The sequence below is a fragment of the Bison bison genome, unplaced genomic scaffold, assembly GCF_000754665.1.
Source record: "Bison bison bison isolate TAMUID 2011002044 unplaced genomic scaffold, Bison_UMD1.0 scf7180017864211, whole genome shotgun sequence".
In the NCBI taxonomy this organism is placed as follows: Eukaryota; Metazoa; Chordata; class Mammalia; order Artiodactyla; family Bovidae; genus Bison; species Bison bison.
In genome coordinates, this window is record NW_011494783.1 from 597,736 (window position 1) to 614,426 (window position 16,691).

The 16,691-nt window shown below is 38.0% G+C and overlaps 1 protein-coding gene across 1 annotated transcript; it reads left to right on the forward strand.

The window, feature by feature from the left end:
• The first annotated feature begins 12,494 nt into the window (after positions 1-12,494).
• On the forward strand, positions 12,495-13,427 carry LOC104992111 (olfactory receptor 2A2-like). The gene is made up of 2 exons (XM_010844862.1): positions 12,495-12,746; positions 12,792-13,427. Exons 1-2 carry the CDS (start codon positions 12,495-12,497, stop codon positions 13,425-13,427), a joined length of 888 nt encoding a protein of 295 aa, XP_010843164.1.
• The last annotated feature ends 3,264 nt before the right edge of the window (positions 13,428-16,691 follow it).

Sequence of the window (16,691 nt, forward strand, 5' to 3'; positions counted from 1 at the left end):
ATATACACACACACTTTATAATGTTCTCTGTTATATCCCAGGCACCCTCTTGACACAAGAGAGAATAATGCATGAGAGAAAAGCTTGTAGTGGCTTTAGGGCATTGGGATTACTCTACAAGATAGGAAGTCAAAGGACCTGCTGGTTCATTGTGATGTGCAGAAAGCATTTATTCTGGACCACTGCATTTTGGGAAGAGGATTGGCTTTCACTATTAATTTATGTGCTATTGGCATAAGAAATGTGTTGAAATCCCTGGGGTTCACAAGGTCCTATACAAAGTGAATAGATAACAAAGAATAAACTCTGAAGAACACCAGTGTTATTAGATATGAGGAAGGAAATGAGGAATGAGCAAGGAGACTGAGAAGGAGCAATAAGAAAAATAGACCACTGAGGAGCATAGTAACATGTTAGTAGGGTGAAGAAACCTTTCAAGGAGAGACAGGAATCAACAGTGTCAAAAGCCTAGCAGGACGAGTCAGATGACAACTGAGAACAATCATTGGATCTAGAAAATACGTAACTGGTATATTTGAAGTAAATCCAGTATTCTGGCTGAATAGACAAGATAGGAGGAGAAACTTTAGAGACAGAAATTGCTGGAGAGAAACTCTTGAGTAGGCAAGAGAGGTGGGATTCAGGGCATGAGTTGCAGACTGGGAATGGTTAATGGGGAACCTCTTCAACTTCATAGTAAGAGCAGAGAAATTGAGATAAATGGACAAATTCAGTAACTCAGTTGGTGTGTCAGTATTGTACAAATTCCCATCTAATTGCTTCCATGTTCTCAATAGCTGAGACAATGTGTGGAAGGATTTATGGAAGGTTTAAAGAAAGAGAAAATAAGAAAAAAAAATCACTTGAGAGAAGGCTAGGGAAATATAGTATGATTTCTGGGAGCCTCAAAATGTTTTGTCCACGTAATATTAAGAGCTGACTTACTGGAAATTCAGACTCTGATACTAGGAAGGATTGAGGGCATGAGGAGAAGGGGATGACAGAGGATGAGATGGTTGGATGGCATCACTGACTCAATCATGAGTCTGAGCAAATTCTGGGAGGTGGTGAAAGACAGGGAAGTCTGGTGTGCTGCAGTCTGTGGGGTCACAAAGAGCCAGACATGACTGAACGACAACGAGGGCTAAAGTGACCTGTATAGTCGTGATTGTAAGCTACCTGAGACATCAAGTTTGTGTTTTCCTATGGATCTGTGGGTTCAGGCAAAGCCATCCATTGTCTAAATTCAGTGCTTACAATACGGAGATCACAATGATCTCTCTAAATATAGGATATACCTTTAAGGGAAAAAAATCTTTTTTGAAATGAGACAAAAACTGAAGAAATAACTTAAATCAGGAAAGCATTTAGGCAATAGGATTCCGTCTACATGAGCTTCCAAGTAATGATTAACATCTACAATGAAAAATTTGGTTATTAGTGCACATTAGCACTTTTCAGCAGACAGAGATCATTCATTCCATTAGAAAGATACAACCCTTTGAGGGGCTGCACTAACAAGCTCCATGGGGATTGCATTTATTAAATCATGAAAATTTTCAAAAGTAGGATATGGAGACAGGAACAATTTCAAGATCAAATACATGATACTTTCATATCCTTAGGGATTGTGTTCTGGGACTTAATAAATTATGACTTACATGTAAAATTTTTATACCAGACCCTCTTAAGTAAAGACATCTTTGCCAGTCTTTCTGAGTTCTTTCTTCTCGGCATAAGCAGGTACATATACTACACACACACACACGGATAACAAAGCTGGAGGCCAAGAGGGGAGGGAGAAGTTTTGCACTGCTTTGTAGGAAAGATGGAGAATGGTGAAGACACTTAATAATTTGTTCCCTGGGCCCCACAGGAATGTCTCTGGGGAATAGATTGGTCTTAAGTGATCAGACTCTAAAATCCTCACATCTAGAGGCTCCTGAATCCTGTCCTTCCGTCAGGACAGAAAAGGTGTCTGGGACTCATTATCCACTGCACTGGCTCCAGGGAGCAAGTGACTCAGCTCCAGCCATTCCCCGTCTCTGTCAGTTTTCCTCTACATTCAAGCCCAATTTGAGAAAAATACCAGAAGTATATCAAACACCATCTTTGAACCAACTATTATTTTTATACTGGTTAATTTTTTTTTTTTTAACAGAAGAGCAAGACAGAAGTCTGGCAGAAATTATCAGGTTTAGGAAGAAGAAAAAGCCACCTTTGTGAAGACCCTTTCTCTGAGTAACATCTGATTCTCATTCTGTCTAAACATAGGTTTCTTGTTCCTAGTCAGAACCCTCCTGCCCCAGTCCCATTTATGGGAAGAGGCTGGTGAAACTCAATGTCCCTGAATTGTGGTATCAAACTGAAAGAGCATCTAAAGCTGATGCTTTGCCCCGCAACTGATGAAGCCAGAGGTATTGTCCAATTTGTCCTTCACTGGCTTTTGTTTCTTCTTCAGCTGAGGACCATCCTCTTCTCCTGCACCCTGGAGATGTCCTCCTGCCTGGGAAGTGAAGAACATTAACATCATTTTCTTTGCTGCCTAGTAGGGAGTTTTTAGTAAGTGGCTCTAGCTACTGGATAAAGATCTCTTTATTATTTATTTTATAGCAAGGAAGCCAGTACATGTACCAATTTAGTGTGTCCTGGCTTGCTGTCCAGGTTTACTCTTCAGGGATTATTGTCCTCATCTGGGGATAAACCTTTGTCATCTCCTGGAGTGGGATAACATGACTACCATTGCCACTGATCAAATTTGGGGGAAAAGTTCTAGCTGGTAAAAATGTAAAATGTCCCTGCTACAAAAGCAACTTCTCTATTTGACATGTGTTTGTAAATGGCAATTTTTCAGTGAATACTTTTTCTTTTATTCTCTTTACATTTACTTAAGTCAATCTTTAAAAACAGTACAATAAATGAAAATATATCATTCTTAAATTTTACCAAATGCAAAAAAAAAAGAATCTTGTCCATGTTGTAATGTTACAGGGAGGCATAGGATTCCTACTACCTTCCTCCACACTGCAGCAATTTGGTTATTTTCACACATATTTCAGCATTTTAATCTCAGAATTCAAGTTACAATTCATGAGGCTAACAGAGCTTTCGTATTCATATTCATCTGTCTTCTGCTGTTTGAAAGTGGCGAATGGATGGTTTGCTAACAGGAGGTTACGGGAAAGGGATTCTCACTGACCCTGACCTAAGCTTATAAGCTGTCAGAGTCTACTGAGTGAGTATGAGGTATGGGAGCAAAGGGTTTCACTTCTTTTAAAAAATTTTTATGTTGGAGTATAGCCGGTTAACAATGTAGTGATAGTTGCAGGTGGACAGCAAAGGAGCTCAGCCATATGTGCAACATGTAAAGCAAAGCAGTGACTGGCCTCTGTGGACACCAGGTAGGATGGGGAGTTTTAAGAATAATGAATATAAAGATACAGCCCCATAATTTTCATCATGTGATATATTTATTAATGTTCCTTATCATTTTCTTACTAAGTAAACATTTCTATGTATATATTAAAATTAATTAGAATTTTAAAATATATTTACTGAGTTTCCTTTATGGCATGAGTGGGTGAGCACTTATCACTCAGTCATATCCAGCTCTTTGTGACACCATGGACCGTAGCCTGCCTGGCTCCTCAGTCCATGGGATCCTCCAGGCAAGAATACTGGAGTGGGTAGCTACTCCCTTCTCCAGGGGATCTTCCTGACTCAGGGATTGAACCCAAGTGTCCTACATTCCAGGTGGATTCTTTCCCATCTAGCCACCAGGGAAGCTCTTCTGTAAGGCATGTTGTTGTTGTCATTCAGTTGCTCAGTCATGTCTGATGCTTTGCAAACCTATGGACTGCATCACACCAGGCTTTTCTGTCCTTCACTATCTTCCAGAATTTTCTTAAACTCATGTCCATTGACTTGGTGATGCCATCCAACCATGTCATCCTCTGTTGCCCCCTTCTCCTCCTGCCCTCAATCTTTCCCAGTATTAAGGTCTTTTCCAATGAGTTGGCTCTTCACATTAGGTGGCCAGAGTATTGGAGTTTCAGCTTTAGCATCAGTCCTTCCAATGAATATTCAGGGCTGATTTCCTTTAGGATGGACTGGTTGTATCTCCTTGCTGTCCAAGGAACTCTCAAGAGTCTTCCCCAGCACCACAGTTTGAAAGCATCAGTTCTTCAGTGCTCAGCCTTCTTTATGGTCCAACTCTCACATTTGTACATGATTGCGGGAAAAACCACAGCTTTGACTATACAGACCTTTGTTAGCAAAGTGATGTGTTTGCTTTTTAATATGCTGTCTGGGTTTGTCATAGCTTTTCCTTCAAGGAACAAGCATCTTTTAATTTCATGGCTGCAGTCACCATCCGCAGTGATTTTAAAGCCCAAGAAATGAAATCTGCCACTGTTTCCATTTTTTCCCCATCTATTTGCCATACAGTGATGGGACAGGATGCTGTGATCTTGGTTTTTTGAATATTGATTTTAAGCCAGCTTTTATACTTTCTTTTTCACCTTTATCAAGAGGCTTTTTAGTTCTCTTTTTAGTACTCTCTTTAGTACTCTTTTCCCAATTTGGAACCAGTCTGTTGTTTCATGTCCAGTTCTAACTGTTGCTTCTTGACCTGCATACAGATTTCTCAGGAGGCAGACCAGGTGGTTCTCGTGTTCCCACCTCTTCAAGCATTTTCCACAGTTTGTTGTGATCCACACAGTCAAAGGCTTTGGTGTCATCAATAAAGCAAAAGTAGATATTTTTCTGGAACTCTCTTGCTTTTTTGATGATCCAGCAGACATTGGCAATTTGATCTCTGGTTCCTCTGCTTTTTCTAAATCCAGCTTGAACATCTGGAGTTTCACGGTTCATGTACTATCGAAGCCTGGCTTGGAGAATTTTGAGCATTAGTTTGCTAGCGTGTGAGATGAGTGCAATGGTGCAGTAGTTTGAACATTCTTTGGCATTGCCTTTCTTTGGGATTGGAATGAAAACTGACCTTTTCCAGTCCTGTGGCCACTGCTGAGTTTTCTAAATTTGCTGACATATTGAGTGTCGCACTTTCACAGCATCATCTTTTCAGATTGAAATAGCTCAACTGGAATTCCATCACCTCCACTAGTTTTGTTTGTAGTGATGCTTCCTAAGGCCCACTTGACTTCATATTCCAGGATGTCTGGCTCTAGGTGAGTGGTCACACCATCATGATTATCTTGGTTGTGAAGATCTTTTTTGTACAGTTCTTCTGTGTATTCTTGCCACCTCTTCTTAATATCTTCTTCTGCTAGATCCATGCCATTTCTGTCCTTTATTGAGCCCATCTTTGCATGAAATGTTCCCTTGGTATCTCTAATTTTCTTGAAGAGATCTCTAGTCTTTCCCATTCTATTGTTTTTCTCTAGTTCTTTGCATTAGTAACTTAGTTATTAAGTCCCTAAACAGACAACTCAGAACAGGAGGGCAGACCAGAGCTAGCAATTAAACCAGCAGCCACCCTGTAGGCTTTTAGTGTTTGTGCTGATGTTAATAACCTTTGATATATATGTTAACATTAATTGTAACATTAGTAACTAAAATTTGAATTTAGAGAGATACTCTGAAATAGGATGAGGGCCTTTAAATAATTTTACATGCTGGCTGACTCATCCTGCTCATAAACTACCAAATGGTAAATCCTGTAGTCTATTCTCCCTGGCATATAACACAGAGATGTGTCACTCTAAGAAGTTAGTAAATCAGTATCTGTGTTATGCTGTATTTGCTCTTTCTTAAATTTAGAACTCATATTTGAAATCAATGTCTGGTTATCTATTTTTTTTACCCCAATAGTAGTGATTAGAAATTAGAGTTTTCTGAAGTTTAAGGCTTTGAATGAAGACTACCTTCTTTGGTTGGGTGCCATGAAAGTGGACTTTATGCACAATATATATTCTCCATCCTATCCTAAATATGCCTTCCTATTGTTGAAAATCTGCTGAACACCTTTCATGTAGTAAACCGACCAGAAACTTCAATTCATTTACATAAATTTCTCTCATTATTCTCAACACATACTAATGCACTTAAACATTTTTCTCATATTGTTAGTGGTAAGTAACAGAGCTAATATTAGATGATACCCTTTAGATTGTATTTTATTGAAATAGGGTTTTATAAAATTTGTTCAGGTACAAGACAGGTGATATAAAGAAGACCTGTATGTTAAATATCAGTAAAACAAACTTTTGAAATTAAATTAAGCATTCTTTTCACTTAACTATGAATATCTATTCTACTTTAGTTTTAAAAAATCATTAGAGAATATTTTAAAAATTGACAATTGTCCTCTTCATTTAAAACCAGAAAACCACATTTATCCTTCTGTCCGATTATGTCCAATCAAATTTTAGATTTGGGAGCTGATGTACAGACAGGAATTTCATAGCTGATGCTGCAGGTGGCCATATATCATGGCCCTCCCACTTCAGTGCACACTGAACTCACTTCCAAATGGCTCCACCTGCATTTCTTTGCCTGTAGTTTCCCCAGAAACCAGAAGCACTTTAGTAGCCCATCACACAGGGAAAAGAAGCCCTAATACTTGGTCCACCCACCTCAGAGCTCTCACCCAGTAATGGATACTAGTTGGTATATAGACACTCCAGGTCCCTTCCTCTCCAGGTAGGTTAACAATGAAATATATGTTCTTTTCTGGCTCCAGGATTTTTCCATCAAGGTCTAACTTCCATTAAGATCTACAATTTCATAGTACTTGATCATCCAAACTTAAGTGGCTATCTTTTCTTGGTTGTTCGTCTTTTCCACTCCTCTAGTTGTATCATTAGTGATTACTTCCTAAAACATACTTGTAATTGAGTAATTGTCCCAGGGTTGGCTTCTGGGGGAACCCAAACCAAGATATATCTTTAACTAGAACCAATATTTATATTCATTTAACTCAATATATTCACAGACACAGACAGTTTTTTATGTGAACAGAATCTTGACATGATTGTTCATTTAAAGATTTTAAAGGTATGTATAGAAAACTGGTTGTTCTACTACCAAAATACTTTGTTGTAAATTATCAGATTTCTCATTTATACCACTTCATTCAAATTACAAGGACAAACAATGTTAATTGCTATTCAAATATTTTGAAATCAAAGAAATTTTTATGGATTTCAGTGTCAATCACATAGTTTTGGGAATGCACCTACGATTCTTTTATTTTTATTTCTAGAGAAAAAATTTTGCATGAAGAAATAGACCAGATTATTCTCATCAAGAGAGTTAATTTTTCTAGGAATAAATTAAATCATACATTTCTAAGATTAATTATACGAGCCCCTGCAATAAATATTTGTGTGGTCACATGGACTGTATTGTCAAGTAAAGAGATAAGTCCTTATTTCAGTCTTCTTTAATAAGCTATGATAGGATTTTCTCTTTGAAGATAGTTAAAAAAGAAGTTATAATTATCTTATGACTATTCATATACAATCTATATACAATCTTTATATAAATTTGTACACGTGTATAATATATATATGTATATATATAGGCACTTATTTTGGGCATGTCTGAAAGTAGAACCCATGAATTATTGGTATGCATATGTTAAAAACAGTTGGTTCTTCCAGAGTTTCCCAAATGGGTGCACAAAATTACATTCTCAGTAGTAATGCATCCTTGCTCCACAGTCTTGTCAAGTCCCTGTACTTTCAAACTTTGGGGTTTTTACTATCACTGTGTTTTGCATTTTAATTTCTATCTCCTTGGTGACTTAGTTTAGTACCTCTTAATCTTTTAATGACTCAATGGACGTGAGTCTGAGTGAACTCCGGGAGTTTGTGATGGACAGGGAGGCCTGGTGTGCTGCGATTCATGGGGTCGCAAAGAGTTGGACACGACTGAGCGACTGAACTGAACTGAATCTTTTAATGAACTCGTGGGTCATTGGATGTTCTTTCACGTGAAATATTTGTTCAGGTATTTTGCCCAACTTAGATTGGATTATCTATCTTTTCATTAACAATTTGCAGGAATCCTTTAAATATTCTGAATATAAGCCCTCAATTAGTTATACTTTTATAAATAGTTCCTTCCTTTCTATGGATCTCATTTTTACCCTTAATGTTGCCTCTAGATAAACAGGAGTTAGTTCTTAATTTTGTCAGTCTTTTGTTTAATGCTGTTTTAATTCTGTTTCAAAAATTTTCTGCTCCCTCATAGATTTTTCACTAATTAGTTACTAACTAATGTTCTACAAAACTTGTTTTTAATCATTATAGTCTAAAACCTACCTAATTTTTTGTAGTATTCTGGTAGGAGTCATGTTTTAGCTTTTATCCACATAGATGGCCAATTGATCCAGCATTATTTATTGAAAACACCAGTACCATTATCTTGGTTCAAATATGTGTGGTTGTTAATTTATATTTACTGAGAATTTATTTTTTATCATAATCTCAAATTTTTTATCTAAATATTCATTTTATCTTCAGTTATCAGAAGTTCTTCAGTGTCCTTATGAATGCATTATCTTTATTGTACTATTTCAGAGTACACTTTTATCAGTTTGGAGACCAAATTCCTCAATTTGGAACATTTTTGATGAAGTCTCTTCTAATATTACCTCTTTACCATCCTTATCTTTCTCTGGAAATTTTATCATGTTTATATTTAGCTTCTCAATCTATCATTCTTGCCTATAAACTAAGATTTAAAGGATTTCTCCATCTGTTGAGCAGCTAGAACTAACATAGTGTTGAAGGTCAACTATACGTCAACTTAAAAACAAACCAACAGCAGAGGATGAGGTGATTAGATAGCATCACTGACTCAATGGACATACATTTGCACAAACTCCAGGAGATAGTGGAGAACAGAGGAGCCTGGCATACTGCAGCCCATGGGGTTGCAGAGTCAGACAGGACTTAGTGACTGAACAACCACAGCAAATATGCATTACAGTGGAACAGTATTTAGCCTTAAAAAGGAAGGAAATTCTCACGTATGCTACAACATAGATGAACCTTGACGGCTATATGATTCCACTGCAGGAAGTACCTAGCGCAGTCAAATTTGTAGAAACAGAATGTAGACTAGTGGTTGTCAAGGAATAGGGAGTTATTGATTAAATGAGTTTTTTAAGTGAGTTGTCTAACAGTGTTTCAGTTGTTCAAGAAGAAAACAGTTTGGAAATGGGTTGTACCACAGTGCGAATATATTTAATACTACTTAAAACTAATAAGAGGGTAAACTTTACCCTTTGTGTATTTTACCAAAATTAAAAATAAGAATGTATATATATATTAAAAAAAAAAACAACAAAAAACTAAAAACATAGGAAAGGAGATCAGATTTGTAGGACTAGAAGTGGCAATGAGAAAGGAGAAATGAGATGAAGGTGATCCAAAAGTATAAATTTTCAGTTGTAGGTCTAGGGATGTAATTTATTATACAATATGATGAATATAATTAATACTGCTGTATGTTATCTCTGAAAACTAACAGAGAAAATCCAAAAGTGCTCACAAGGAAAAATAATTTTTTTCTTTTATTCTGCATCTGTATGAAATTATGGATGCTCAATAAACTTATTGCGGTAATCACTTCACGATGTATGCAAGTCAAATGATTACACTGTATGCCTTAAACTTTGAAGTGTTATGTCGTTATAACTCACTACAACTAGAAAAAAATGGGTAGAATAAATATAACAAAACGTTCCCCCAAAATAATTTATCCCTTGTCTATATATGTTGAGATCTAGGCTTAGACAGACATGAGACATCAGGACCTTTTTAGATTCCTTGTAAGCATTTTCCCCATCCTGGTCAAATGTGCAGCCTTTGGGTTTCCCAGCAATGTCTTGGAGCTATTCAAATCACTTTTATTTCCAAATCATCTTATTTCCTGTTTTTCCACTCACAGTTAGTCTATACTCTCTCCAACTTTTATTCCTTGTCTCATGTGGCCAGCAATGCGGGAGACTCGAGTTGGATCCCTGGGTCAGGAAGACCCCCTGGAGAAGGGAATGGCAACCCACTCCAGTATTCTTGCCTGGAGAATCCCATGGCCAGAGGAGCCTGAAGAGCTACAGTCCATGGGGTCACACGAGAGTCAAACATGACTTAGCCACTAACCCTTTCACTTTTTTCAGTGGCAGCAGCTGATACTTTTGCCTTTAAAGGCTTTTAACAAGTGCCTTCCGCATAGCTGCATCAGCCCTGGGAGAATTTTTGAGTTAGTCAAAATAAGGGCAAGTTCTTTGAGATGATCCTTCAAGGCCTTCTATTCCTCAGCAGCTTTTTCAACATCATTTCCTAATGTGATTGAGTGGTGGTCCTTCATGTTTGCCCAACTGTATTGTTTGGGAGTAATCTGGTTATAGTCTTCTTATGTAGGCTTTTCTTCTGGATAAGGCACTGACATGGTGAAAGAACAAAACGACCTTATAGTATGTAACAGATAAATATATTCATAGAGTAACCTCAGATACTAGAAAACAGAACTCTGGTAATAATTACAGTAAACTTTTTGCTTTGAAATAGGTAAGAGTTTTGCAATATAGTTATTTCTTACCAAAATTTTTCTATGCTGTCATCCAGTATGGATAATTATTAGACTCAGGATTATCGTTTTGATAGAAGTAATTGTCCTACTAAAAATAGGATAAGGTGAGTGCCAATTTCACTGACTAGGGTTGGAGAAATAGTTTAAAACTCCCTAGCTCATTTACTAGACTGCCCAACAGAGAATAGCATATCTTTGTCATTCATACCATATTTTCCTGAGCTGCTGTTATTTTAATGACAATTGGAAAGGAGACATTTTATTTAGACTATCTTAAAATAGATAGGTAAACAGAATAATAGGTAGGTAGCTGGGTAGAAAGAAGAACGAAAGGAAGCATGGAAGGAAAAAGGAAGAGAGGGAGGAAGGAAGAGGTGAAGGAAAGGGAAGGCAGAAAGGAAGGAGTAGATTTGACAAGAACTTCCATGTCCTAGAATTTTGTATAAGAAAACAAGTTTACACAAAGAATGTATCAAATTTAGACACTGTAGCATTACCTGGCATACAACCTAGTCAGAAGGTAATATACTAGATAAAATAATGTGTAATAAAATAGTGTATGACTGTTTAGAGTATGTTGCAGAGAAATATTTGTCATGGAAAATAGACATGATGTTATTCTTAATGAAAGAAATAGATAAGGAATATTGCTCATATAATTTTAATTACATATGTAAAATTTATGTATAGCTAATAATGGAAAACAGTATATACAAATTATTAGCAATGATTACTTTTATCTGTGTGTTTCATTTAGGTATTATTTCTTAGCATCTTATCCAATTTCATGTTTTTCTATGAGACTTAAGAAAACTTGATGTCAAAATTTGTTAAGGTTGAAGGAAGAAGGAACTTCAAAATTATGGATTAATAACCTTATAATGGAAATAACTTGGAGAGAGCATCCTGACCTAGTAATCCACATGAAGATCACCAATGTGCAAATTAACATTATCTGTGTATTAATGGTGGAGAAGGCAATGGCACCCCACTCCAGTACTCTTGCCTGGAAAATCCCATGGATGGAGGAGCCTGGCAGGCTGCATCCATGGGGTCGCTAAGAGTCAGACTTGACTGAGCGACTTCACTTTCACTTTAATATTTCATGCATTGGAGAAGGAAATGGCAACCCACTCCAGTGTTCTTGCCTGGAGAATCCCAGGGACGGGGGAGCCTGGTGGGCTGCCGTGTATGGGGTCCCACAGAGTCGGACACGACTGAAGCGACTTAGCAGCAGCAGTAGCAGCAGTGTATTAATGAAAAGCATTAAAATAACATTTTTTTCTTTCAAAAATTTTCATTTCAACAAAATGTGGAGAATCAGTGGAAAACAACAACTGAGAAACATTATACAAAATAAGAGCTCAGAAGTATGAGGGTCAAGGCAAGAAAGACTAAGTACTTAAGATTACAGGAAATGAGTATGATATGTGATATTGGATTTGAACTTTAGACTAAGAGGCAGAAAGTGCTGTACTTAGAATAGTGATTCATGTTAAAGTCATGTCTCCAGATTTTTGGTAATCATATTGAAAACAGACTAGTGACTATGCATGTTATGGAGAAAAAATTCAAAAGTTTGGGAAAAAATTGTCAATATGTGATTATGGTAGCATTTTAGTCGTACGTGGTCTACAAAGAATTAATATTACACAGACAAAAGATATCATAAAGCAAACATGAAGAACTGGTGAAATGTATATATGAGTATTGTTTATGATCCCTGATACTTGTCTAAAAATTTGAATTACTACACATTAAATAGTAAAAAATAAATAAATACGGCGAGGAAACATTGGAAGAAAAAAACTCAGTGATGTAGTAACAACATGAGCTTCCTCTGAATTCACTTCACATAAATAATTCCTATCTTCTTTGCTATCCAGCCCTGACCTTCCCATCACACTTCAGTCCTTTACAGACTGTCACTGGCAATGGAGGGCAACCAATCACAGATCACAGAATTCATCCTGGTGGGATTCCAGCTCAGTGAAGACTTGAAGTTGCTCCTCTTTGGTATCTTCTCCTTGTTATATACATTCAACCTGTTGGCAAATGGCATGATCTTGGGACTTATTTGGTTTGACCCCAGGCTGCACTCCCCCATGTACTTCTTCCTTTCCCACCTGGGCCTCATTGACATATTCTATGCTTCCAGTAATTTGCCCAATCTGCTGGCAAATCTAGCAAAACACAAGAAAACCATCTCCTTTGTCCCATGCAATTTGCAGATGCTTCTCATATTGAGTTTTGGTTCTGTAGAGTGTCTGATTTTGTTGGCGATGTCCTATGACAGGTATGTGGCGATCTGCCATCCCCTCCAGTACACGGTCATCATGAACTGGAAAGTGTGCTCCATCCTGGCCATTGCTTGCTGGGCGTGTGGATTTGCCCTGGCCCTGGTCCAAGTAATTCTTTTGTTAAGACTACCCTTCTGTGGCCCCCAGAAGGTGAACCACTTCCTCTGTGAAATTCGCTCTGTCCTCAAATTGGCCTGTGGTGACATCTGGATGAATGAAATGTTCCTCTTTGCTGATGCTGCTCTTATCTTAGTTGGGCCCCTTTCCCTGATCTTGGTCTCCTATATGCGTATTCTCTGGGCCATCCTGAAGATCCAGTCAAAGGAGGGCTGCAAGAAAGCCTTCTCCACCTGCTCCTCCCACCTCTGTGTGGTTGGGTTCTACTTTGGCTTAGTCATGATCGTTTACATGGTTCCCGACAACAGTCAACGAGAAGAACACCTGAAGATCCTTTTCTTGTTTTATACTCTTTTCAACCCATTGCTGAACCCTCTTGTCTACAGTGTCAGGAATGCTCAAGTGAAGGCTGCCTTCCACAGAGTACTGCAGAAGAAGAGGACAGTGTGAAGGAGGGTCCAGTTTTGGTTCAGTGCATTCTTTTCCCTTCAGAGATGTGATTGCTGGTGCAAGAAAACTCAAAATTCCCCAGAAAGTGACATGGTTTAATGAAGAGCATTACTCCAGAGTAACATCAGCATGATGGAAGACTAGGAATCCCTAAGCCTCCATTCCTCCACGGAGACAAGAACATATAGACCTAATTTCCTTTGTGGAAAGGAAGTTAGATAATAGTGGCAGAATTCCAGAAAAGCACAATACCAAGAAGAAATACAGTAAGCATTCAGGCAAGTTTATGCTGTTTCACCCTCCATACCTACTTCCCTTTCCTGGCAGTGTGTCAATATCAGGAGAATATCTCCAACTCCCAACACTCCCTCAAGGGGGAAAAGAAGAATGGATCATGTAGACTATTTTTGAGTTTTCAGGGAATGGTTTGAGATTCATTAGTTGTCTTGCCTGACTCAGAGCACCAGTGGAAATGCCAGTGTGGACTCCTGATTGGGATCTCTGAGAAAGATGGCAAGCACCAAGCTTTCTACAGCTGTATAGGGATATTTTGGATTTTCACAGTTCTCATAAATCTGCTGGTATCTCATTCTTGTTTTCAAATGAAATTCCTTGATGACATGTAATGTTGAGTTTTTTAGCAGTTGTTTCCTTGCTATCTGTATATCTTCCTTGGTGAGATGTCTCTTTACATCTTTTCCCCATTGTTGTGTAATAAACTTTACTTTTTAGAGCAATTTCAGAGTCACTGCAAAATTGAGTGGAAGTTGCAGACTCCCTGTATGGCACTCTGCTTCCAAACATGTATCAGATCAGATCAGATCAGTCGCTCAGTCATGTCCGACTCTTTGCGACCCCATGAATCACAGCACGCCTGGCCTCCCTGTCCATAACCAACTCCCAGAGTTCACTCAGACTCACGTCCATCGAGTCAGTGATGCCATCCAGCCATCTTATCCTCTGTCGTCCCCTTCTCCTCCTGCCCCCAATCCCTCCCAGCATCAGAGTCTTTTCCAATGAGTCAACTCCTCGCATGAGGTGGCCAAAGTACTGGAGTTTCAGCTTTAGCATCATTCCTTCCAAAGAAATCCCAGGGCTGATCTTCAGAATGAACTGGTTGGATCTCCTTGCAGTCCAAGGGACTCTCAAGAGTCTTCTCCAACACCACAGTTCAAAAGCATCAATTCTTCAGTGCTCAGCCTTCTTCACAGTCCAACTCTCACATCCATACATGACCACAGGAAAAACCATAGCCTTGAATAGATGAACCTTTGTTGGCAAACTAATGTCTCTGCTTTTCAATATGCTATCTAGGTTGGTCATAACTTTCCTTCCAAGGAGTAAGCATCTTTTAATATCATGGCTGCAGTCACCATCTGCAGTGATTTTGGAGCCCAGAAAAATAAAGTCTGACACTGTTTCCACTGTTTCCCCATCTATTTCCCATGAAGTGATGGGACCAGATGCCATGATCTTCGTTTTCTGAATGTTGAGCTTTAAGCCAACTTTTTCACTCTCCACTTTCACTTTCATCAAGAGACTTATTAGTTCCTCTTCACTTTCTGCCATAAGGGTGGTGTCATCTGCATATCTGAAGTTATTGATATTTATCCCGGCAATCTTGATTCCAGCTTGTGTTTCTTCCAGTCCAGCATTTCTCATGATGTATTCTGCATATAAGTTAAATAAACAGGGTGACAATATACAGCCTTGACGAACTCCTTTTCCTATTTGGAATCAGTCTGTTGTTCCATGTCCAGTTCTAACTGTTGCTTCCTGACCTGAATACAAATTTCTCAAGAGGCAGATCAGGTGGTCTGGTATTCCCATCTCTTTCAGAATTTTCCACAGTTTATTGTGATCGCCTCCCCTGTTGTCAATATCCCCCTTCAGAGTGGCACATTTGTTATTCACACACCTATATTAGCACATCATCATCACCCAAAGTCCATAATGTACATTTGAACTCACTCATGGTGTTGTATATTCTGTGTGTTTGCATGGGTGTATAAGTAGGTACATCTACCATTATATTATCATACACAGTATTTTCACTGCCCTAAACGATTACCTCTTCCTTCCTCCCTTCTTGCAAATCTCTGGCAACTACTCATCGCTTAATTCCCTCCAGAAAAAAAGAAAAAAGATAGTCACTGAATCATGTTCTACTCTTTGTGACTCCATGGACTGTAGCCCACCAGGCTCCTCTGTCCATGGAATTCTCCAGGCAAGAATGCTCGAGTAGGTAGCCATTCCCTTCTCTAGGGGATCTTCCCAGCCTAAGTATCAAACCCGGGTCTCCTGCATTGCAACCAGATTCTTTACCATCTAAGACATCAGAGAAGCCCAATTCCCTCCATAGTTTTGGCATTCCCAAATATCATATGGTAGGAAAAATATGTAATTTTTTTTCACATTGGTTCCCTTCACTCAACTGTACATATCTGTTTCCTCTGTCTTTATTTTTGCTTGATAGTTCATTTCATTTTCATGCAGAATATATTTCCTTTGTCTGAATGCACCATGTTTTATTTATCCATTTACCTACCAAAACAACATCTTGATTACTTCCAGATTTAAGCAATTATGAATAAAGTTACTTTAAACATCTCTGTGCAGGTTTTTGTGTTGACATTAATTTCAAATCCTTTGGATAAATACCAGGCAGTGCAACTGGTAGATCCTGTTGTTAAGAGGAAGCTAAGTTTTTTGAGAAAATGTGAAAATTTCAAAGTGACTATATGATATTCTTGAATTAAAATGAATTTTCTTCAGCAATATATGAAAGTTCCTATTGATTCACACACTAGTCATTATTTGGTGCTGTCAATTTTCTGGATTTTAGCCATTCTAGTAAGTGCATAATGATATTTCATTGTTTCACTTTGTATTTTCCTGATGACAGAGATATGGAGTATCTTTTCACCTGTTATTTACCATCTGTCTGTCTGTCTTTGAAAGATGCCTGTTAGGATTTTTGGCTCATTTTTAAATAGAGTTGCTTGTTTTCTTACTATTTTGTTTTAAGAGTTCTTTGTATATTTCAGAATCAAATTATTGTTGCTATATGCACAAAGATTTTCCTCCATTCTACAGCTTCAGTTTTTATATTCATACCAGTGTCTTTCACAGAGCAAGAATTTGTCTTCTGATCACTATTTGTTTCTATTATCAACTTTCCATTGGTGTATAATTTATTTACAATGTGTTTCTACTGTACAGAAAGGTGATTCAGTCACACATATGTGTATATATATATATATA

What these genes read in the sequence shown, in the direction of transcription:
- LOC104992111 (XM_010844862.1), top strand. Translation starts at nt 12,495, where the DNA reads ATGGAGGGCAACCAATCACAGATCACAGAATTCATCCTGGTGGGATTC. An exon ending in CCAATCTGCTGGCAAATCTA is followed by an intron (nt 12,747 to 12,791) that starts GCAAAACACAAG and finishes TGCAATTTGCAG; the next exon opens with ATGCTTCTCATATTGAGTTT.